Source organism: Heteronotia binoei, chromosome 1 (assembly GCF_032191835.1).
Source record: "Heteronotia binoei isolate CCM8104 ecotype False Entrance Well chromosome 1, APGP_CSIRO_Hbin_v1, whole genome shotgun sequence".
Lineage (NCBI taxonomy): Eukaryota > Metazoa > Chordata > Lepidosauria > Squamata > Gekkonidae > Heteronotia > Heteronotia binoei.
The window spans coordinates 61097648-61121925 of NC_083223.1; the positions used below are offsets into that span (position 1 = coordinate 61097648).

The 24278-nt window shown below is 41.7% G+C and overlaps 2 protein-coding genes across 2 annotated transcripts; one reads left to right on the forward strand and one right to left on the reverse strand.

The window, feature by feature from the left end:
* Window positions 1–5276: 5276 nt before the first annotated feature.
* Window positions 5277–12690, forward strand: TMEM14A (transmembrane protein 14A). The gene is made up of 4 exons (XM_060235026.1): window positions 5277–5397; window positions 7007–7108; window positions 10220–10307; window positions 12155–12690. Exons 1-4 carry the CDS (start codon window positions 5322–5324, stop codon window positions 12192–12194), a joined length of 306 nt encoding a protein of 101 aa, XP_060091009.1. The 5' UTR covers window positions 5277–5321; the 3' UTR covers window positions 12195–12690.
* A 3450-nt stretch (window positions 12691–16140) lies between these two features.
* LOC132568816 (glutathione S-transferase-like) lies at window positions 16141–23797 on the reverse strand. Its single transcript, XM_060234995.1, has 6 exons — window positions 23687–23797; window positions 21697–21748; window positions 20886–21018; window positions 19422–19563; window positions 17952–18083; window positions 16141–16392 (listed from the first exon to the last, which is right to left on the reverse strand). Exons 1-6 carry the CDS (start codon window positions 23771–23773, stop codon window positions 16270–16272), a joined length of 669 nt encoding a protein of 222 aa, XP_060090978.1. The 5' UTR covers window positions 23774–23797; the 3' UTR covers window positions 16141–16269.
* Window positions 23798–24278: the final 481 nt, after the last annotated feature.

Sequence of the window (24278 nt, forward strand, 5' to 3'; positions counted from 1 at the left end):
CACAGTCAGTGGGGCTGCGGGAGGAGGCCCGGTCTCCTTGCAGGCAGGTGGAGCCCTAGTCTAGGAAGAAGGAGCATCGGAGCGCGCGTCAGGCATCCGGCGCCTGCTTTAGGTCTCCAGCCTGTCGTGCCTCTCTTCTGCAGGGACTGCTGGAGCTTCCGCCGTGAGCCCACCCACCTCTTTGGCAGGCGAGGCTCCTTCAGGGCAGGAGCTGCTGCTCTGAGCCGCAGGGCCGTTTGCGAAAACCCCTTGCTGGCGACAGGCTCCTCCTTCCCGGAGACCTGACTCGTGTATCTGTAACCATCGCTAGCCTGCGTTTACGGGGGACATGGCGAGATGAAAATGCAGGGAAAGGGTCAGGAAGGCTTGTTGTTTGACTTAATGAGGCTGTCTCGCTGTGGGTAATCTAAGGGAGAGGTTAATAACTTTGCACGTGCCTAAGCCCTACTTTTGCAAAACCGTGTAAGGTCGTGAAAGATAGGCTGACATAGACATGGGTGGGGACTAGGCTGATGTTTTGCACTTAGTTATCTGCCTACTGGCAGGGCTCTGTGCTCGGGTTTTCAGGCACACTCACTTTCCCTTCTGGAGGCTGGGCTGAGCCGAATGGGATGCACAAAGGTATCTAGACAAAAATTGCAGGGGTTGAGATTTCTTTGCTATAGAGAAGGGCACGGAGGTATTGCATTGAAGAAATCAATATAATTGCATTCGAGAAATCCTTTAGAAGAGGCCTCTCTGTAAATTTTATTTATTTAAACAAGTTATACCTGTCTCCTCCCCAGCAGGCTCCTAAAACTGCTTGCAGCATCTTTGTCTCATGCTCCATTTGATCCTAAGAAGACTGTGAGGTAGGTGACCAGCCACCCAGCAAGCTTCCATGGCAGAGTGGGGATTTGAACCTGTGACTCCCAACTTTAGCCTGACATTCTAGCCATTGTAGCACACTGGCACCTAATGATGAATGAGTCAGTACGTTTCAAGCCGGTGGTGGGGGCCTGATAGTGGGTAAAGCGTCATTGCAAGCATAGTTGAGTCTGATTGTTGGGAGGCATTGGAAAGGAGCCAGCTGCTCTGGTCGGTACCTGTGATGTAGGCAGATAAAGGTAAAGGGTTCTGGAAGTGCCTGAGGTTGTTAGGCAGGAGGAGTGTCAGTGCATAGGTAAATGGAGCAGTAGTTTACATCTTCCAGCACCTTGGGAGTGCCTTGTTGGAAAGGCACCTTTCACTAGAACTTTAAACTATAATTGTTTTTAAAAGCCAACAGGAGTTTTAGCTTCAGGACATAATCTGTTTCAAGGACGATAATCAAATACTGTATCTCTTCATAGCAAAGGTAGGCAGCGGCCTCCAGTTTGGTTGAGCCTGTGAGCACTTTTGGGAAATCTTTTCATAAGTCTGGGGCCTGCCACAAAATGTTAGGTTTCAAGCCAAGAATCTTTCCACAGTGGAGGCAACTGCTTAGCTCTCTCAGTAGACACAGAGGTGCTGCTTTCCAGTCTCTTCTGAGGTACTCTTTTGGAGACACAAGGGAAACCAGGATTGGCACTTTGCTATAAGAAGGAGGCTGTTTGATTTCAGTTTTGTTGGTTTAAAGAAAGAGCACAGTTTGCTGCCAGAACCATCATAGGGAAAAGTTTCCCAGCTCAGAGACATAGCTAAGTCAAGGGCTTATGGTTATGGTGATGCACCTTCCCAGTGCTTTGCTAGTCGTTCAGGGAGCAGGAAACAATGTGAAGCTGCCTTTAACGCCCTTTAATTTTTATCCCCAGGACTCTAGTCCAAACAGCATGTTTTATTTTCTAACAAATCAGATGTGAGATTCCCTGTGACCTGGTTTTTCTTTCCTGCACAGCAGCTGCAAGGCTTCAACTTTGGATCCCAGTGTGCCATTTTCCAGAGCCCAAATGGCCTGGATGGGGGGGGGGGGTTATTTGCTGCATTTTGGAGCTATGTGTGCAAGATTCCATTCATCCAGACCCAAGGTTTTTAAAAAATGCTAATACTTAAAAGTAGCAAAGGAAAATACCGGGAAAGTTGGTATTGAAAGTTTCAAAACCGGGAAAGTTGGTAGAAACCATTATGAAGGACAGAATGAGTAGGCACATTGATGAACACAAGTTATTGAGGAAGACTCAGCGTGGGTTCTGTAAGGGAAGATCTTGCCTCACTAACCTGCTGCAGTTCTTTGAGGGGGTGAACAAACATGTGGACAAAGGAGACTCAATGGATGTTTACCTTGATTTCCAGAAAGCTTTTAATAAAGTTCCTTATCAAAGGCTGCTTAGTAAGCTCAAGAGTCATGGAGTAAAAGAACAGGTCCTCTTGTGAATCAAAAACTGGCTAATAGAAAGCAGAGAGTGAGTATAAATGGGCAGTCTTCACAGTGGAGGACGGTAAGCAGTGGGGTGCCGCAGGGCTCAGTACTGGGTCCCATGCTCTTTAACTTGTTCATAAATGATTTGGAGTTGGGAGTAAGCAGTGAAGTGGCTACGTTTGCAGATGACGCTTAATTGTTCAGGGTGGTGAGAACCAGAGAGGATTGTGAGGCACTCCAAAGGGATCTGTTGAGGCTGGGTGTGTGGGCGTCAACATGGCAGATGAGGTTCAGTGTGGCCAAGTGCAAAGTAATGCACATTGGGGCCAAGAATCCCAGCTACAAATACAAGTAGATTGGTTGTGAACTGGCAGAGATTGACCAAGAGAGAGATCTTGGGATCGTGGTAGATAACTCACTGAAAATGTCAAGACAGTGTGCGATTGCAATAAAAAAGGCCAATGCCAAGCTGGGAATTATTAGGAAGGGAATTGAAAACAGCCAGTATCATAATGCCCCTGTATAAATCGATGGTGCGGTCTCATTTGGAATACTGTGTACAATTCTGGTCACCATACCTAAAAAAAGATACTATAGCATTGGAAAAAGTGCAGAAAAGGACAACTAGAATGATTAAAGGGTTGGAACACTTTCCCTATGAAGAAAGGTTAAAACGCTTGGGGCTCTTTAGCTTGGAGAAACGTCGACTGCGGGGTGACATGATAGAGGTTTACAAGATTATGCATGGGATGGAGAGGGCAGAGAGAGAAGTACTTTTCTCCCTTTCTCAAAAATAGAAGAACTCATGGGCTTTCAGTGAAATTGCTGAACAGTCAGGTTAAAACGGATAAAAGGAAGTACTTCTTCACCCAAAGGTGATTAACATGTGGAATTCACTTCCACAGTTGGTGTTGGCGGCTACAAGCATAGCCAGCTTCAAGAGGGGATTGGATAAAAATATGGAGCAGAGGTCCATCAGTGGCTATTAGCCACAGTGTATATACATACATATATATATATATATTGGCCGCTGTGTGACACAGAGTGTTGGACTGGATGGTCCATTGGCCTGATCCAACTTGGCTTCTCTTATGTTCTTATGAAAAAGTTATGTCTGCAATGTGTTTAGAACATATGCCAAAGATCCCCAAAGTGCAGAGGTTTTTGCTGATGTTTGCTTCCAGCTTCAAGTCTTATCGCCCCATGTCAGATCAAACATCAGAGGCTCTCCAAAGCTATAGTGTCTTTAAAAACATTAACAGTGCTGTAAAGGACTCTTGAAAGGGGGCTGAACTATTCCAGCATGTGTACAGAAACTGCTATGGTGGCCTTGGAGTTTATATGGAAATGCTAGACTGTGCATTTCCATAGCATTTCCATATAATGCATTTTATTGAAAATGTATTGTTCAAGAACTGTTATAGTTGCCTAATGATGACTGTTCTACTTATTGATGCACCTTTTATTGCTCTTGTGTTAGCACATTTATTGTGATGTATTGGGTTGGATCCAGATGTATTTTGCTAATGAAAGGGCTTTGTGACAGTATAAGGAGATCGTCATTGGCAAAGGGGACCACTAGTGGACCAGAACCTTTTGATCCAGGTCATTATATAATTAGTATTGGAAGCCATTTTGGAATTGAAAGGCAGGAAAAAAAACTGTTTTAAATAAGTAACAGAATGTAAGTTCTGGGTAGGGAGGAGTAATTTGAAGGGCTGTCACTTAGAGGAGGGCAGGGAGCTGTTTCTGTTGATAGCAGAGGATAGGACTCACGATAATGGGTTTAAATTAAGGTACCAGCTGGATATTAGGGAAAACTTTTTTACAGTGAGAGTTGTTCAACAGTGGAATCAGCTACCTGGGGAGGTGGTGAGCTCCCTTCACTTGGCAGTCTTTAAGCAGTGGCTGGACAAACACTTGTCAGGGATGCTCTAGGGGCTGATCCTGCATTGAACAGGTTGTTGGACTAGATGGTCTGCATGGCCTTTTCCAACTCTGTGATTCTGTGACTTCTATGAGCCACTTGCTCTAGGGATGGCTTCTAATATTTGGAAAGGAAACTGCAAGCACCAGTCGTTTCCAACTCTGGGGTGACGTTGCTTTCACAACGTTTTCACGGCAGACTTTTTACGGGGTGGTTTGCCATTGCCTTCCCCAGTCATCTACACTCCCCCCTCCCAGCAAGCTGGGTACTCATTTTACTGACCTCGGAAGGGTGGAAGGCTCAGTCAACCTCGAGCTGGCTACCTGAAAACCCAGCTTCCACCGGGGATAGAACTCAGGTCATGAGCAGAGCTTAGGACTGCAGTACTGCAGCTTTAACCCTCTGCGCCATGGGGCTCTTTCTTCTAGTACATGACACCATCAAAATTAGATAAGACTTGCTAAAATGGCCACAATTAAGGATCACTTAGTTTGCCCTTGGATGCTGTTTCAGACACACCGTTAGTGCTGTTATTGAGGTGCACACCACTTGAATGCTGTCGATTTTATGTAGATTGCATGATTTTTTTCCTACACCATAGGGTGGTGAAATTCATACAGACTGTATAGTCAGGCCAAGTGACAGTAAGCAGTTTGCCCGTTTGAAGCAAGGCACTTGCATTTTTGGAGGCACTGCATTAGAGGACGGGGGAAGGATTATATTGATCTTTCATCTGTATCTGAGAAACAGAACATTGCCTCTGAGATGTTTGGAAATTTGGTAGACCTTCAAGGTACTGCGGGACTCAAATTTTGCTCTTCCATTGCAGACCAACACGACTACCCACTGGAAACTGCCTTCAGCTACCTAATTGAAAGTAGGTGAACTTTGGTTGCTTTAAAATCAGAATTGTCACACAGAGCCTGCTGCCGTTTCCATACACTCTGGTTTGTTCCTTAGAAATATCCGTTCCTTTATTAGGAGCTCGCAGAGTCTTTTGGGTCTCTTGTTCAGTTTTTCACTGAGGTTTTATTATCTTCATATTTGTTCCTTGCTTTCTCCTTTAGATCTCTCATCATGAGTGTGGACTGGATTGGTGTTGCTTATTCTGCACTTTTGGGTCTTGGAGGTGCTGTAGGATATATTCGCAAAGGTAGATCCTGTAGGATGCCAGAAAAATGAGATTAAATATGTTATCTCCAGGATGCATGTTTTTCTCTTCTCACGACATTGTTGAGAATGCGGATTAAGCTGAGAGTTTGACTGGCTCCAAGGTATTAGGACAGAAAGTGAGAGGTTGTAGAGGATACCGCCCCCCCTTGGCTCTCTTGCGTAGCTCTGAGTCCATATTGAGAGTTGGGCTCATTCACAAAAGTCAGACACATGTAGAGACCACATATCTGTAACATTGGCTCAAGCAGTGACAATGAAATTTGAACCTAGGCCTTCTGGTCTTATTCTCTAACACCACTGGCTCTCATATATTTTTCAGCACCCTTTCCAGCTGTGACCCAGTGTTGTTTCACAGTTTCCAGACTATGTTATGGTTATAAGTATTTGCATATGGAAACATTGTAAGTTATGCTGAGTCTGTGGGATAGAGTGAAATATACATTCATTAGATAAACTAAAGCAAAACATCCACTTGTCTTTCTCTTAAGAAAAGAGCTGAAGGGAGTGTGGTGCATTCATCGTGTTGGTCTGGCTATGACAAAGAGCACATGTAGTCACTTCAATAAAGTGATTTCCATTATGATAGTTCTAGGGGGTTATCTGTGATAGCCTATTGTAGCAAAATAAAGCAGCCATTCAATGGCACCTTAAAAGGCTATTAAAGACTATTCAGCATAGCTTTCATGAGTCAGATCTCACTTCATCGTATACTGCCTTAACTAGACTAAAACTTTGTTAGATATTTGTAGTTGCCACTGGTCTTCTGTTTTATTTTGATACATTGATTGTGCAGAGTTGCCATTTACTCATTTTATTATTTTAGTAAATCCAAAGACTGAATTAGATTTTGTCCACAAAAGCATTTGAAACGTTTCTCAGTTGATCTCTTATTTTCTGGCATTATATAGACTATTCCTAGTGATATGTTCGCTAGAGGGAGTTTTTCACTTACATGTTTCTCCATCCAGATATGAATAAGGAGCCTGGAACTAAACAGTTCCGGCAAATCTTTATATGCCGATAAACATGCTACTGACCTGCATGCATGAACATGACTAATTATCTGAAGAAAGACAGTCATAGTCAAAAGAGCACACAGTTTAAGCTTCTGAACCCCACATCTAGCTTTGATTGTCTTATGCTTGACCTTTGCAAAGTTGCTTCATTCTAATGGTCAGTGCAACACTGGGGTGGGGGAGAGGGCATGGCAGGCTGCAGTTATTGTGGGAGCTCTGAAATCCCAGATGCATACTCAGTGGAGTTCATGGGATTCTGCCCAGTGTCAGCAGATGCTTCTCTCCTCACTTGCAGTGGCATAAAAGATCCATTTTATTTCAGTGATTGTAATGGAGAAAATACTTACATACATACTAGCAAAATTGTTCGGTTTTATGCAGTTATGAACTTTCTGTTGTAAAGTTGCTTTGAATTCCTATTTCTGTGATAATACATTTTAAATGAATATTTTCAAGTTCTAGAAGTGACTTCCATTTCTTTTTAAAAGGTCCAGGGTTCTTTTTTTCCTTCAAAAGTGATCTTTGCATGTTTTCTTTTATTCTTTGAATTCTTACGTGTGACTGTTACTGCAGGCAGCAAAATCTCTTTGGTTGCTGGCCTTGTCTCTGGAATATTGGCTTTGTATGGAGCGTACTGTGTGACACATAACCCCAAAGATGTAAAAGTATCACTATGTAAGTACCTTGGCTTACTGGAAGAAAAAACGCACTGCAAACTCAAAACATAATTCTCATCGTTTGGGGTTTGTTTTTTAACCATTGCAAACAAAATGTCATAGTGCCTTTTTTTGGTCAGGATTATGGATCTTTAGTACTGTGTTGTCATAAGAACTGCAGTTTAGTACACAACATAACGTCATGTTACTTTTTGTCAGGATTGTAAATCTTTAGTTCTGTGTTTTGATAACTGCAGAAGTTAGTACACAACATTTTTTACCGCATCAGAAATTATTAGAAGTAGCAAGGATCCTTAAATTTGATTCATATCTCAATTGACTGGTATATCTTGGCCTAGTGGTTCTGTTTCACATGTGGAGCAAATACTTGAAGGCTGGAGTGATGCTGCCTTTTTTGCCTTAGTTTTAGGGGAGGAGTAGGTTCATGCATTTACTAGCCTTACTCAGGACGAGTCTGCTCCTGTCCCTTAAGTAAGATGGAAGAAGAAGACGACTGTAGATTTATACCCTGCCCTTCTCTTTGAATCACAGTCTCAGAGCAGCTTACAATCTCCTATATCTTCCCCCCCGCCACAACAGACACCCTGTGAGGTGGGTGGGGCTGAGAGGGCTGTCCCAGCAGCTGCCCTTTCAAGGAAAACCTTTGCCAGAGCTATGGCTGACCCAAGGCCATTCCAGCAGCTGCAAGTGGAGGAGTGAGGAATCAAACCCGGTTCTCCCAGATAAGAGTCTGCACACTTCACTACACCAAACTGGCTCTCAGATGGACATGATAGCACATGCCTTCTGGAGTATCCTTTGTATGCTAATCTTAGGAGGCATTATATTTTGCTCACTCATTCTGACATTTGCAGGCTCATTCTAATTTACTTAACTTTTTACTTTTTGATAGAAATCCAAAAAAGAACTCTAGCAGTTGCAATTTTTTTTAAACTCTTTTGTCTATTGGGTGAAAAGTGATTAACAACAACTATCCACTACTCAAGACCAGGTAAAGAGCTTGGGTGTTTTACTGGAGCCTTCATTATCAATGGAGGCCCAGATAGCAGCCACTGCCAAGTCAGCGTTCTTCCATCTGAAGCAGGCAAGGCAGTTTGCCCCTTTCCTAGAGCGTCGGGACCTAGCAACAGTGATCCATGCGACGGTCACCTCAAGACTGGACTACTGTAATGCCCTCTACATGGGGCTGCCTCTGTGCTGAACCCGGAGGCTGCAGCTAGTGCAGAATGCGGCGGCTAGGCTGTTGTTAGGACTCCCGAAGTGGGAGCATATACAGCTGGGGCTACGCAGACTGCACTGGCTGCCGATTACGTACCGGGTTCGCTACAAAGTGCTGGTCATTACCTTTAATTCCCTATATGGCCGAGGACCGGCCTATCTGAAGGACTGTCTTTCCCCATATGAGCCCCAGAGAGCACTGAGGTCAGCAGGGAAAAACAAACTGACCATCCCTGGGCCAAAAGAGGCTAAACGCCAGAACACCCGTGCACGGGCCTTTTCCATCACAGCCCCATGCTTGTGGAATCAGCTCCCGGAGGAGGTGCGGGCCCTGCGGAGCCTTGACCAGTTCCGCAGGGCCTGCAAGACCGCCCTTTTTAAGCTGGCTTTTACGGACTGCTGATTCATGATTGTTCAATAAAGGGAATTGCCAAAAATGGTTCTGTTTAAGGACCCTTGCTACTATGTAGCTGACAGAAATAGCGCCGGGACATCACTACTGCTGTCAGATTAAATTAAGTTAATCGTGTACTGATTGGTTTTTAAATATGTTAATTTTAATGCCTGTATATTTATTGCATTGTATGTTTTATGAATGCTGTTAGCCGCCCTGAGCCTGCTTCGGTGGGGAGGGCAGGATATAAATAAAATGTTATTATTATTATATATAAGACCAATGTGTCATAGAGCTTTTATTGGATTAAAGGAAAGGAACCCCATACTGCTTTAAATAATAAGCATGGTGTTTCTGTGTTCTTTGTTATTGTTAATTTTGTAATTAACAATAACAGCCAAGATAGAGAATAAAAAGTCTGAGTCATAAAAGCATGTCATCACCTTTGTGGAGAAATATTAACCAGCTAAGACAACAGCTTGCCTCTGCAAATTTGGGTCTTCAGTTTAATAGCTTCAGCTAATGGTTTAGTTGCAAAAGCAGGGAGCATAGGTAATAAAGGGTGGCCTTATCAGTGCCAATGACACATTAAATGAACTAGGATGTTTGCTGAGCAGGAGGTATATATGTTGCCAATATACGGTGTATTGTACTAAGACCTATACCAAAATATCCCAGAACCTGAAATAAAAATGGCCATTCTACCTAATTAGAATCTTTAGCTACATCCAATAGTGCAATCTTGTGCAGGTTTATTCAGAAATAAGTCCCATTTATGAGGCTTACTCCTAGAAAAGTGTATACAGGTTCACGGCAAGAGTATTAATAGTATGGGTTTTTTGTTAATCTTATTCATAAGGTTTATTGTTCTCCTAATGTTTTTGTCAATATTTTGCCTGTCTTGATTTGGCTGTTGGTATTTTGTCATAATACCTTAAATTCTGTTAGCTATATTATGCTTGTCAGAATTGTATAGCTTGTATTTATGATTGGCCCCTAGGGCACTCTTTTCTTGCCATCTTTCCTTCCTTCAGAGTATTGTCCATACATATTCCTGAAAAGATCAGCTTGTGGGAGCAGGACCTTAGAGATTTATTTTATTTATTTTATCATATTTATATCCTGCCCTCCCCTAACGGGCTCAGATCAAATGAACAGTAATGCTTCACTAGTGAAATTTTGTAAGGTGCCTGTTGCTTCTGGAGCATAATTTTTTTAAAGTTTTGTGGTTAAAGGATACCTACATTGTGTGTTTTGAGAAAGAATGTAGTTGCCCATTCAGTCTGTAGGCACAAATGGCTGATTGAATTTGCAGGTTCAAAATATTTGTAGATGTATGTTTAGGAGTGTGCAGTCCTTTTACTGGTGTTCTTATCTATATTTTCCATTTCTGATTCAAAACAATGTTCTCTACACTTGGGAAAGATGGAAGTGGTACATTGTTTTTAAGGCTGTTTTTTAAACAACCAAGTAACTATGTTGTATGTTTTTCTCCAGTCACAGCATTTCTTCTGACTACTGTAATGGGAGTAAGGTTTAAGAGGACCAAGAGATTAATGCCAGCTGGAATTCTAGCAGGCCTAAGGTAAATAATAATAATAATTTTTTAAAATCGTATTTTATGTTGCAGTCTTATCATATTTACGAGGGAGAGCTGAGCGGGATTTATGGCAGGGAAGGCATGTGAAGTATTGTTCTGTTAGTGACTGTTTAAAAAAAACTGTCAAGACAGGTCCTTGTTGTTAGTTTGACTATGGGTAATAGGAAAGTAAGAATTTTATATTAGGTATGGGAGTTAGAATCAAGAACATTTTAATGTTCTTTCTTGTTCTTCAGAGTAATGCACAGACAGTACCTGATGAAACTTGAGAAGGGGAAAGATAGGCGTGATCTTGGTCAGGCTTTGCAGTAGAGGACAGCATAACTGATTGCTGCTCCATATGGTCGAGCAAGTTCATAACTGGCAAACTGAGGCTTCCCTTACGTAGTCTGCTAAAAAACTGCTCCTGAAGGATGGATGGATGGCCTTCTGTAATGGCACTTGATGCAGTGGAGAAGAAAATCAACAAAAATTGGCAGAAGGACCTTGTACTCATACTGGGGCATAGGTCCATTCTGTTCATAAAATATCATGAAGAAGACTTTCTGTTTCATTTCTAAAATGTCTTAAACCCTGTCATGGTAATATGCTTGCAGTCTAGTCCAGACCCTCATGCTTGGGCCCACTTAGAGGGATCTGTGCCAGTAATGTGAATATGCAAATCATGCAAACCAATCCAATATACACATTTAGGAATTTATGCATGTGTGATGGGATGGTCTTACCACCCTGTAAACATGAGGAAACTTTCCCTGTAGAGTTTCCCTGCCAGCCCCCAGCCCAGCTAGGATGCTGTGGCAGAAAGTTATTTCTTGCCCCTCCGTTCTCATAGGTGCAACCACCCCAAGTAAAAATCAGCCCATCTGTCTCATGAGATTGACCAAGTTCATTTCTTTAGCATGCTGAATGGCAAGGCTCTGAGTAAGGAAATCTGTAGTTAAAATAACTTTTATTTCTACAAGGCATAAACTCAGGTAGCTACATGACAAGCTCTAGGTACAGCTAATCCAACTAAGAGTTGCATAGTCCAAGCACACGTGCAAGCCTCTTCTAGCGCCGTTCCCCTCTGCCATCTCTCATCACAAACTCATGCATGGGTGAGTGCACTGCTCTCAAACACTGAGAATGCAATGGCAAAAACTTCCTCTGAGACCCCAAACAAAGACACAGCTCCCCTTTTCAGAGCCCTTCCCACATGGTCTCCTAGAGCCATAGCCAACCTAGGTGCCAGGTCCTTGGGACTCAAGCCCACCAAAACATGGAACTTCCAATCAAAAGGTGTTAACACATCAAAGACCTAGCATGCTTTCCCTTTAGGTTGTATGCAGAAAAGTGTGTCTTTCTCATACTCTGCCCATCACAGGGACACCGCTTCACCGTTCCACCTCCACAGCAGGCACAGCGTATCTTGTCATCTGCCCCTCATTCCACATGATCATCTTTACTAGGAGGAAATTTTAAGTTCTCTCACTGCATCTTTTTCTGTTTTCTTGTATTTTAATCTAGTACATTTAACATAGCACATTTTTATCCCACTCTTCCTCAAGGGAGTTCAAGGCAGCATAAATGATTATCCCTTTTTCCATTTTGTCTTCATAGCAACCCTGACAAGGTAGATTAGGCTGAGATACAGTTGGACTTGTCCAAGGTTACTCAACAAGCCTCCATTGCAAAGTGGGGATTTGAACTTGAGTCTTCCAGATGGCAGGCCAATCACTGCTACGCAGCACCAGCCCTATAAAAGTGGGCTCAGCCCTGGCTAGGGGCCTATCGCATCTTTGAGCCTTAGCAAGCTGCGTGTTTGTTAATTTTACTCTCTTGTATTTTTTTAGCTTGCTGATGATCTTGAGACTTGTGCTTTTGCTGGTATGAGACCAAAGCAGCAAGAATCCGTATTCATATTCCACATGAACAAACTTTGTATGTTGAATGTCTCCACAGAAATATGCTGCAGTACTTCCTTTTGTTACTGAATGAACACAAAATGTTGTTACTCATGGATTTTGGGCTTCATTCTTCAGGCTACATTTCTTTAATGATAGATATTACTGTGCTTGTTAAGAGCAAGCAACTGGCTTGTCTAAATATTAAATTTGGGGAGGTGAAAAAATGTTCAGTGATTCCTTTCGCCCAAATAAATAAATGGCTTTTGAAGCCCAGGTCAGTTATGTCGTAGGACATAAATATATAGACCTGGATTGAAATTGGCCAGTCATGCTGTGGAATGGTAGAGACTTGTAATATTGTATTGCAGCTAACAACAAGGATTTCTTTTGTATTTCTAAAATGCTGTCAATTTCTACTCCTCTCTTGAAATTGCAAAGATAGAAACTACCAAAACATAATAAAATTTAATATTTTGAGATCATGTGATTGGTAATTGTTAACATTTAGAAACTTCTTGTAAAGGTCGGTCTCATTTCCATCCTTTACTTCTTTTGATGAGCCCAGGGCAGCACTTGTATGCACACTTTTCCACATCATTGTTACAACAACCTTGAAAGGTAGGTTAAGCCGAGAGGAAATGACCAGTGCAAGGTACCCAGGAAGCCCTGTGGCTTGGTTGAGATTTGAACTCCCAAACTGTAGTCTTGTCTCGAGTGTTACAGCTTTTGAGCATTGGCCAAAGTAAGGCTGTACTTGGACATGTCTTGACTGTTTCCACCAAAAGAATTCTCAGTCAAAGAGGTAAAATGCTTCTAAAACTGAATAGCAAGTAGTCTGTTCTGTAGCAACCGTTATTGTCAAATCTTTTGTACACACAGCACACTCTGCTTTTCTGGATCTTGTTCAAAGGGAAACTGTCTTGAAGCAGTCATTCCCAGTGATCTGTCTCCTTTAAGAAGCCATCAAGGAGAAAGTGCATTTTTAAAAATTAGCACAAATTTAAAATCTGTTCTTAAACATATTTGGAGTTGAGCTTCCTTGAGTGTGATTAAGATTTCAGCTTTTGTCACATCTAATTGAATGGGGAAAGCATTGATCTTTGAAAGTAGTCCTGTTGACTTAATGTACAAATTGTTTTCATCGAAAAGCATTAAAAAGTGGTTTAATAAAGAAATTACTACATTGGTCTTCCCTTAACTTACCTCTGCAAGACAGGACCAGTGTCAAGGTGATCTTTCTGTTTCACAGTGTTCCAGCTTATATCACAGAGACTGTTGTTAAGAAGTGTCAGAAGATGATTTTAGACTATGTTTTGGAAAGGAAAATACCAAGAATTAAATGGAAAGAAGCATAACAAAAATTGAGGTGTGGGAGGCCTTTCAGTCCCAAATACTTCTTTCTGTTACCACATATCCAGAATCCTATGAGTTCACTGGTTTCATGATCAGAGAGACCCCTCAATGTTAATAGAACAAAATTTTGTCTGTGTTACTAAGAATTTGAATTTCTTAAAAAAAGGATTTGTGATGAAAGTTTTATTTGAAAAAGTCCACATCATAGACAAAATTACATCTACATGGGATAAGTGGGAAAGTAAATTTGTTGTTACTCTCCTATGGCATCTGCTGTTCTCAAACTAAGTCTAAAATTAGGATGGCCTGAGTGGTATTGTAATATTAAACTGCAAAAGTAAATTTCTTGTTCCTATTCTATGACATCTGCTATTCTCAAACTAAGTATAAAATTATGATGGTCTGAGTGGCAATGTAATAAATGGAGGCCTATTAAACTGGACCACATTAATGAACAAATTAAAAATGATGAGTTTGTATCCTATGAATAAGTAAGTCTAAAGGCTTTGTTTTTAAAAGTGGAAAGTTCATTGAGTTGAACAGAAGGGACCACAGGTTCTGGCAAAAGAAACTTAAGTCAATAGGCATGCCAAACGATATTTTGAGGAGCAGGTTGCTAAATGTACCAAGAGAAATTTTTCTTTATAAGCATCAGGAAACCAGTTAGAGAAGCAGTTAGGCCTTTGGCTGACCAAGAAATAAAGGGATTGTTAAAGGAAGACAGGGAGATGGCAGAGAAGCTCAATTAATTTTTTGCTTCTGTGTTCATTATGGAAAGTGTGTAGAATGTTGTCATGCCACAGCCATTGATTTCAGGAAGGGGCTGTGATGTCAGAATAAGGCGACCAGAGATGAAGTTGTAGACCTAGTTGAGAAATTTAAAAATGATAAACCTCCAGACTGTGATGGCATATAGCTGAGAGCTCTTAGAAGAAGAAGAATTGCAGATTTATACCCTGACCTTCTCTCTGAATCAGAGACTCAGAGCGGCTTACAATCTCCTATATCTTCTCCACCCCCCCACAACAGACACCCTGTGAGGTGGGCGAGGCTGAGGGAGCTCTCCCAGAAGCTGTCCTTTCAAGGACAACTCCTACAAGAACCATGGCTGACCCAAGGCCATTCCAGCAGGTGCAAGTGGAGGAGTGGGGAATCAAACCTGGTTCTCCCAGAAAAGAGTCCACGCACTTAACCACTACATCAAACTGGCTCTCTAGAGCATTCAAATGTGAAATTGTTGATCTATTAACCCATATATGTAACCTATCACTGTATTTAGGCCATTTTATGAGAAGACTAAAGAATGGCAAATTATGCATTGGTTTTTCTAAAGAGGTCCAGAGGGGAACAGGAATTAAAGGCAGTAGAATGGTTAGACACATAAAGGAACAAAGCCTGCTTTAGGGAAAACCTTTTCGGTGGCAGCCCCTACCCTCTGGAATGCTCTCCCTGAAAACAGCAGGGCCCTGCAGGACTTGCCACAATTCCGCAGGGCCTGCAAGACAGAACTTTTCAAACAGACTTTTAACATCTAATGGAGGCGTCCAGTACTTCACCACCGCACAGCATTAATATCCTAACCTGACCCAAACAGAAAGGCAAGGCGCTCAATAACATCACAGTAAACAGCGCTAATCAAGAAGTAATAATAATGCCACCTAGGGATCAAAATTATATATTATATGTGTGAGATGTTTTTAATAACTTATTGTGATTTTATTGTAATAATGTAATTTTATATTGTTTTAATTGATGTTAGCTGCCCTGAGACCATCAGGGAAGGGCGTGATACAAATAAAATAAATAAATCCTTATGGATTAAAAATTGGTTAAATGACAGGAAGCAAAGAGTAAGAATAGTTATCACAATGGAGGACAGTGAGCAGTGGAGTCCCACAATGATTAGTATTGGGGCTAGTACTATTATTTGCTCATAAATGATCTGGAACTAGGGATGAGCAGTGTGGTGGCCACGTTTAACCAGGTGTATCATTTGAAATGGCATTTTTAATGCAGTTTATGTGGCAGTTACTTATCTTTTTTCCTGTCTGTTCTGGCCACACAGCCCTTCTATTACAATTTGTTGTACGTTGTTATAGACAATTATAAATAACAAAACTTAAAAGATTTAAATTTCATCTTAGGCATACTTTATTGAGAAATCAGTGGTAGTTGCTCCTAAGATAATGCTTCTCACAGAGGTGTTGATCACCAGACAACATAAAGATAAAAACAAATAAAATGTATGTAATTGTTGAAGGACAGATATCTTTGATAATGAGATTATTTGCACAGAAACATCATGTATAAAGATAAGGAAATTGTAGGCAAGGGATAATTCACAGTACAATTTTTAAGACTACTAATATAATTCATTTTAAGATAAACATTTTCAGGATAGTTTCTACCACATTCATGAGGCTGCTCAGATTAAGGGTGAGTGGTTCAATAGGCTGTATTGTATTGATCTCTGGAAACTTTATCCTTTAGTGGTTTTGCAAGACTTTTTTATGTGTATTATCTGTTTACACTGCTAGCATTCAGATACTAACAAACTAGTTTCATAGACCACAAAGTCAAAAGGAGTTATTGTTATATACCAAAATATTGCAAGCAAAGGCCACACAGTTAATGGTGCATGTACGGAAAAAGTAGAAATCACATAACTATACCCTAGTAATTTGTAGTCCGCTTCATTGCAGGCATTGTCACATGTTGAACATTTTCCTGATCTTTGCAACAAGCTCATCATCTGGAGGGGGCTTTCTCTGACTGCCAGGCTGCAAGAATTTCTTAATGGTGGGAATATTGCTCATTCTTGTTTTGAAGGCCTAGAAGGAGGAACAAAGAAAGCTTCAAAGAAAAAAAAATGCTGGCCTAGATTAGCTTGCATGAAAAAGAGTTGTTTGTACCCAGCTTCCAGGCATGCCTTGAAAAGGTGATAGCAACTCCCTGGTCATCTTTGTCTGAGACATTAAAGGCCAAATTGGTGATTTTATAGTGCTTCAGAAGGACTGCCAAAAACAGTCTGAATTACTAGGCCTCCTTTCAGTAGTACACAGTGCATGAGAAATGCAACTACAGAGTCAGTCTGGAATGACACACATCATATATCATAGGAGTAGGGTTTTTTAAAAATGATGTGAAAGTTTGAGAATGTCAGCGATCATTACAAACATTTAAAAGTTCCTTCTTTCTTCCAGACTCATGAAATGGGTATGCTATAGCCATTATTGTAAGAAGCACTGTGATGTTCTAGCAAATAAAGATTTTGAGAGGCTAGAGAAAGTAAATGCAATTATTTCTTTAGTGGACAACCAAAAAAGGACATCTTTCCAGAGATATGATTGGGTGGTTCTTGGTTCATATGAACAATTTAGATCTGATCTACTTCCCTGCAAATACAGCCTCACAGAGCCGTTGTCAGTACTAAAGTATTTTACCAACTGTCTTTATGGAGAAAGACTTTGCCATATATGTCTGCATTCCTTAGGGCTGCATGGTCATGGGCAGGCGATGTGAGTCATAGGTTTGCCAGATCCAAGCTGTGAAACTCCTGGAGATTTTGGGATGGGGCTTGGGGAGAACATGGACTCCAATGCCATAAAGTCCACCCTCCAAAGTATCTATTCCACACACACCCCAGGGAAACTGATCTCTGTAGTCTGGAGATGAGCTGTAATTCCATGGTGTCCCCATCTGAATACTAGGATCCCTAATTCCTTAGGTAATTGGGACTGCAACCAATCTAGGATTGCATCCTATAATATAAGAGCAAGTTAAGTACCTAGCAGCTGGTTATTTTTTTCCCAATAATGTTTTTAACAAAAGCTTCAGAGAATTGCAATTTAAAAAGGTACAACAATGCGAAGGGCTATTTAATGCCCGTCACTGTCATTTTCTTCCAGCACAGGTTAAAGTTTACTGGCAGTTCTGAGGCAGAAAATGATACAAGATGCAATTGTTAAATAGCTTCAATTGCCATCCGCTAGCCACTCCTACAGCTGCCGTTTTTAAAAAGTCAAGAAAAATAATCACAATGGATAAAGGTTTTGGGATGGGCAGCCTAGGAATGATCTGGTGGTATATCAGTTTATTTTTAAAATGGGGAAGTTTGTCCCTCTGGCTGGATATACAAGTTTTAAAAGTATGGTTACAGTCTCTTTGCCATATATTGCTATTTTATATTAAGGATTTCTAGTATGCTGAAACTGGAGATACTATAAAGTGCCTAATCTCAGGTTACAAGCACTATAATTTAAAAAAAAAACCCACTAGCTAACAGTACGTTATTTTTATAGTAGTTGCATTCTACAAATTTAGATCACACACAACCCTGCTTGCACATAAAGGTATTCAAAACCAGGAAAAGCTGTCATATCACTCTCACCTGTAGCTGGGGGAATTTGGAAAGAACATCAGACTTCAACTCCTCCGTCATCAGAATGGTTTCAAACAGATGTACATCTGCCCAGCTAAGCCGGTTACCGACAAGGAAATCTTGTCCATGGTCTTTTAAAACCTATGAAGAATCAAGTCAGTTTTCACAGTAAGTGGAAGTTGTGGGCATTCGTGTTCCTTGGAAAACCAAAGCTATGTTATCTACTTCAGGAACAATTAAATGTGACAGTGTTCCCAGGGATGGCCCATGGATACCACCCCCACTTTAGAGCTGAATGTGGCCAATTTAAAATTGCCACCAGGGCCCAATCCTGATTGCAATCACAGCATGGCAGGACCAACCATTCTTCTCTCCCCAGTGCCAAAACAGCCACCCCACACACACACCACGGGTGATTTATCACTTGGTAGGTCCTGTGGGAAACAAGAGTGCTAAGGTCACCAGGTCCGCCTGGCCACTGACAAGAGATGTGGGAATAAGGTTTTCAGATCCAGGCTGGGAAACTCCTACAGATTTGGGGTTCGAGCCTGGGGAGGACAGGGACCACAGTGAGGTACAATGCCACAGAGTCCACCCTCCAAAGCATCCATTTTTTTTAGGGAACTGATCTCTGTAATTTGGAGAGAAGTTGTGATTCCAGGCGATCCCCAGGTACACCTGAAAGGGCACCCATGCATGACACAGTGAGGCCCTACTCCATTTTATGCTCTTTCCACACCTCTTTAATCCATGTTCACCATGGTCACTTCTAAGCAATTCTGCACTAAAACTGAATTCAGCCTTTTTATTCCACCACCACCACCCCTTCTGCATTACATTCCCTCCCCTCAGCGGTCAGCCTGGTTTCAACCCACTGCTGCCCCAGGGGTTTTGGATGCTGTTTTGCCACAAACTTATCACCTTGAGAAGAGCCCCGTGGCACAGAGTGTTAAAGCTGCAGTACTGCAGTCCTAAGCTCTGCTCATTACCTGAGTTCAATCCCCAGTGGAAGCTGGGTTTTCAGGTAGCCAGCTCGAGGTTGACTCAGCCTTCCATCCTTCCGAGGTCGGTAAAATGAGTACCCAGCTTGCTGGAGGAAAAGTGTAGATGACAGGGAAGGCAATGGCAAACCACCCCCTAAAAAGTCTGCCGTGAAAACGTTGTGAAAGCAACATCACCCAGAGTCGGAAATGACTGGTGCTTGCACAGGGGACCATTCCTTCCTATCTCCTTGAATCTAACGTTGAAAAAACCTGGAGTAAATAATGTGTGGAAAGGGCATTTGATGTAACATGTGGGTTAACTGCTCAGCAACACTGGTGCATTTAAGTGCTTCCAGGTGGTTTTTGGTGATGCAGGACGATGGAGTCTACCACTTTTCAAAGTTGGTGCCAAGACTTAATGACTGCTGCTTAGCTTGAGATAATAGGGGTTCCATATTGATGCACCCTTGTTTATTTCCGCTTTATTGCCATTTACCTTTTCATAAGCTGGGAAGTATCTGGTTGTAGCCTGGTCAATGATTAGAGCAATTTGCTTTGCTTTTCCCTCAGTGGTTTGAAACATGAGAGATATAATCATCCCCATCAGATCAATTGTTCCTTCCACATATATGTCAATCCTGAAATAAAAAGTTCTCACAGTTAAGCATAATGTAATTGAGATGGCTTATAGTTTGTGCATCAATTGGTTCTAATAACATTATATAGGGAGGGATGCAACCAGCTGGAAAGAAGAGTCAGCTATGATCACCAAAAAACACCATGCTGTGGATCACAGAATCTGCATATACGAAAGCCATGAGGGATTGGAGACTGAAGCAGGACTGAGATAGGGCAAAACTGAGTAAAAAAGCTGGCTGCATACCAACAGTGCTGCCAAGTTGCCTGTCATAGTTGATGGAGCAAATGGAAGGAAAAGGCAGCATCATGCAGTGCTATGGGAATTTCCCAGTTCTCAGTGTTAAAAACCATAGGAGTCTGAGAAATTCCTGGAGCATTGCGTGGCACTGTGATGTCACTTCTGGGTACATGACTGGAAGTGATGTCACAGCGTTGTGCAATGCCTGTTTCCAGTCTCCACCCACCCAATGCGATTCCATATATATAATCCACACTGTCCCATTTTGACTTTGCAGTGGAGATAGATGTTGGCCATGGGTAATATATCACTGTTTTGAGACTTATGGGAAACCACAATGATAGGCTCACTTCCATTTGAGTGCAGAAAAGTAAAGCTTCGGTGCTGCTAAAGGGACCCAGAATCCCGAGATCCTAGGAAACATGCCTTGCTAGTTGCCAGGTTTTGGAGCAGTTGCCTTTATGGACAGAAGTTCATCTTTCTGCATCAGGGTTCAGCCTGTTATAAGACGGCATTTGTTTCCCCATGAAACTATGTCCTGAGAAGTGTTCCCTCTAAACTGAGTTAGTATGAGGTAGATCAGTTTTATAGCCTCCAGCTCACGCATTTTAGTCTTAGCTTAGGAAAAATGGCCCTAGAGCAAACTAATGTATTAAGTAGGTCACAGGTTTAATGCCAGTAGCTCACGAAGTAGAATTTTTGCTCACAAGACTCCACAACTTAAAGGGAGTATTGGTCCTTTGCTATACTGATACAGAATATATTTGAACTTTTTAAAATGCATCTATTCTGCAGTTTTTAATTAATTTAACAGCAGTGGTTTGAATCCAATGGACTTTTCCCACAGGACCAAGCATTTGTGCCCACCCTGTGTGAGTTTTTCACCTCAACCCTCCCACAGCAGCCCAGATTGACCCCCGACCCTTCAATCATTTTGAGCAGAGGTAAAAAAGTTGCACACCACCGCTGAAAATCCTTACTCCTACAGAAAACTAGGAAGCTCAAGCCAATGTGTTTACTACAGATAACACAAGTCTAAAATAAAGTCTAAACACTAGTATACAAGAGAACATGAGAACATACAGTGTCTTTTCATTCCGGTCCTTCCCATAGAGGTTGTGTTTTGCTGCTATGTAGCTGAGAATGGCTCGTGTCTGCACTATCTTCATCCCATCAATTTCCACCATGGGCAATTGGTGAAAAAGCAGGGCTCCATCTAGTGAAACAAAAGGAAGAGACAAATTCAGTCTTATGGTCAAACCCGCCCCCCCCCAAAAAAAAATTACAACTGATCTCCTGACAACAGAGATCAGTTCCCCCTGGAATAAATGACAACTTTGGAGTATGGACTCTATGGTATTATACACTGCTAATGTCCTCCCTTCCCAGGCTCCACCCCCAAATCTCCAGGAATTTCCCACCTCAGAGTTGGCAACCCTGTTTGGTCTTCACAAACTTTAAACTTGTTCACAGGTCACAGTGAATGGATGTTCCAAATGTATACAATGTACACTTAATTTTTCTTTATACATGTACTGGGTAATTATTTTATATTTAACATATGAACAGCTGCACATGTGATGCAAACCCCACATTTATCTAATCCTGAGTTTTATCTGTGAAGAAAATGTGTGTTGGCTCTTTCTTACAAATAGGTGTGTGCACGTACATGCAGGATTACATGCGGCCACTGTTCCATGTGAACAGGGCTTGTGTCTAAAATGGGTGAGGTTGGGGAGATTGAATGCTTGAAACTGATCTGAGCTGCCTACCAAATATAAAAACACTCAGATTGCCAATACACAATGCGGCTTAGAGAAAATAATTTTTAAAAGAATCTGTTATTGACATCCTGATCTTGCTAGATAAACCAGTCCCTAAACTGTATACTTACCGTTGCATAATTTCTCAAAGTCTTCCTTTGTTTCTAGGAACACTTCTTCAAACTGAAACACAAATGTTTCCTTAGTTATACAAATCATAGCTAAAACCACGTTCATTTTAGCTTAAAAGCAGCTGATATAGCATGGAATATTGTTTTTAAAAACTAGGTGCTGTAGAATTGGAACAATGAAACTTATTGTATCCTTGTTCTGCCATGGAATATTGTTTTTAAAAACTAGGTGCTGTAGAATTGGAACAATGAAACTTATTGTATCCTTGTTCTGTTCATCACTGAAAGGATACTGCAAAGAAAATGGACACTTTGTCTCTATAGAAATCATGTGTTTTGGTAGTATACAGTATTGAATAGTATGGATTCCTTTTTATGCTTTTCACTTTCACAGCGCAGATCAGCTACACTGGGATCACAGAGCTGGGCATGGCCTGCAATGTCAAACAATTCATCCTGCTAAACCTAGCCTAGGCTAATGACTCTTAAACATCTCCATAATGCCAATTGCGCCTCCGCCCTTTCCTCTGTAGTTGTCGGTAATGATTTCCCCTTAGATAAAATTACTGGGCTCAAATTTTTCCCAAATGCATTCAAACATTCTCCATTATTTGCTTATATTTCCTGAATGAAAAGATACTCTCAGAAATGTACAACTGTTGTGTTATTTGACATTGTCTAATTAAAATGTTTGGTTCCAGAAAATGAAGACTTTCTAATGTATACTTGAGAACCTAGAATTTAGATCTAAACTAGACTGTAAGATTCAGCAAGGAACATTGGTTTAGGAATGGGGGTTGTGGGGGCCAGATCCTAAACTGCAGTTTCTGGGGCAGAGAATGTTCCAACCAGGGCTGCTCCTCATTGCTTGTGGAAAGGACTCAGACATGTCCCACCTAGTAATATTTTAAAGGTGTTAAAATAATACTGTGTTATTTGATCAGCTGCAACTTATTGAAAACAGCCTTGTGTCCTGCTCTTAGAGTTCTCAGGCCTTACCTGGCTGCCAAGAGGAGACTTTATGGCACCATAGAGCTTTTTTTTACCCCTCACAACATACCCAGTGCAATGATGTCAATTCCGGGTGACATCATTGAACTGGACACATTAGGTGACTATGGAGCTGTTCGGGGGCAGGGCTCCCCATGCCAGCCATTTCTGTGCCAGTGGATTGGAGGCCCTGAAATCGGAGGACTGGGAACCCTACCTGATCTTCAAGACTGACAAAAACAGTTTCATTTCATTTTTACAAACAGTGAATGTCTTGAAGACAGAGCTGCCATCCTCAAGGAATGATTCCTCAAGTCCGCTGCCTGAGGGAGTCACCTCAGCTTGTTTCATTGTACGGTTGTCTGTGGGAAGAGATATAAGCAGGGGTGGAATACTAGCAGGAGCTCCTTTGCATATTAGGCCGCACACCCCTAATGTAGCCAATCCTCCAAGAGCTTACAAGGCTCTTTTTTGTAAGCTCTTAGAGGATTGGCTATGTTAGGGGGTGGGGCCTAATATGCAAAGGAACTCCTGCTAGAATTCCACCCCTGGATATAAGGAAATGTCTCCTGTCTAGGGGCTGAGGTTTAATGGCAGAGCATCTGCTCTACGTGAAGAAAGTCCCAGGTTCAATCCTTGGCATCTCCTGTTAAAAGGATCAGGAGGACCTCTACTGGAGACCCTGGTCAGTTGCTGTCAATCAGAACAGACAATATCGACGTTGGTGGACAAATGGTCCATCATGCTCTGTGAGCAAACTGTTCTCTTAGAGGAGACAAATGGAACAAGTCAAGCAAAGCACATCTGAAAAAGCACAGCAATTATATTACAACACTCTTCATTAGGAAAGTGCGTAAGGGAGATGCCAACAAAGGAATATATTTACCGGAACCCTGAACCAGTTATTATTGAGCAACCATTTGTGAAAAAGACCCTCTCCTTTTGATCATCAGTTCATTCACCCAGCATTGCCTTTCTTTCTGTTTGCAGACATACTAACCTCAATTCCAGCTGCTGCAAGTAGCCAGCGGATAGACTCCATTCTCCCTCTTCCATTGAAATAATGTAGTTTGGGTTTCCCAGCCATCTTCCAAGTTTGCTTTTGTCTGTTAAGTACTACACAAGAAAAACTGAGTTCATGAAAAAATAGTGTTGTTTTCCCCAGTGCCCTGAATGAGAAGTTCCTGGGACAGCACTTGCTTGGCTTGGCTATCTTTGGAAGAGAAAGCATTGGAAATGATGTATTATTTGCTTACAGACATATGAAGAGGCCTTCTTATTGCTGTAGATTCTCTATTCTCTAGGGGCTTCAGCCTACTCACAGTAGTCTGTCTGCTTTTCCCTCAGTCTCTTCTGTACGTGTGTACATAACACACACACACCCCATCTCACATGAGCTGGAGGGGGGTGTTTCAACAAAGTCATTGGGAGCGATCTGCTAACATTTTGAATCCATTGAAGAAATATCCACAGTTGTTAACGAACACTGACCTAACAAAGAACAGGTAGCTACAGGCCTTTGCAGTATTATGGCAGAAGGTGAATGAAAGAAAAGGAGGGGGGAAACTTGTGTCTTTTGTATGGTTGACAAC

Coding starts and splice junctions, on each gene's coding strand:
- TMEM14A (XM_060235026.1), top strand. CDS start 5,322: ATGAGTGTGGACTGGATTGGTGTTGCTTATTCTGCACTTTTGGGTCTT. Junction 7,109..10,219: donor AGATGTAAAAGTATCACTAT/GTAAGTACCTTG, acceptor GTTTTTCTCCAG/TCACAGCATTTCTTCTGACT. Junction 10,308..12,154: donor GGAATTCTAGCAGGCCTAAG/GTAAATAATAAT, acceptor GTATTTTTTTAG/CTTGCTGATGATCTTGAGAC.
- LOC132568816 (XM_060234995.1), bottom strand. CDS start 23,773: ATGGCTGGGAAACCCAAACTACATTATTTCAATGGAAGAGGGAGAATG. Junction 19,564..20,885: donor GACCGGAATGAAAAGACACT/GTATGTTCTCAT, acceptor TTTTTATTTCAG/GATTGACATATATGTGGAAG. Junction 18,084..19,421: donor ACTTCCCAGCTTATGAAAAG/GTAAATGGCAAT, acceptor GATTCTTCATAG/GTTTTAAAAGACCATGGACA.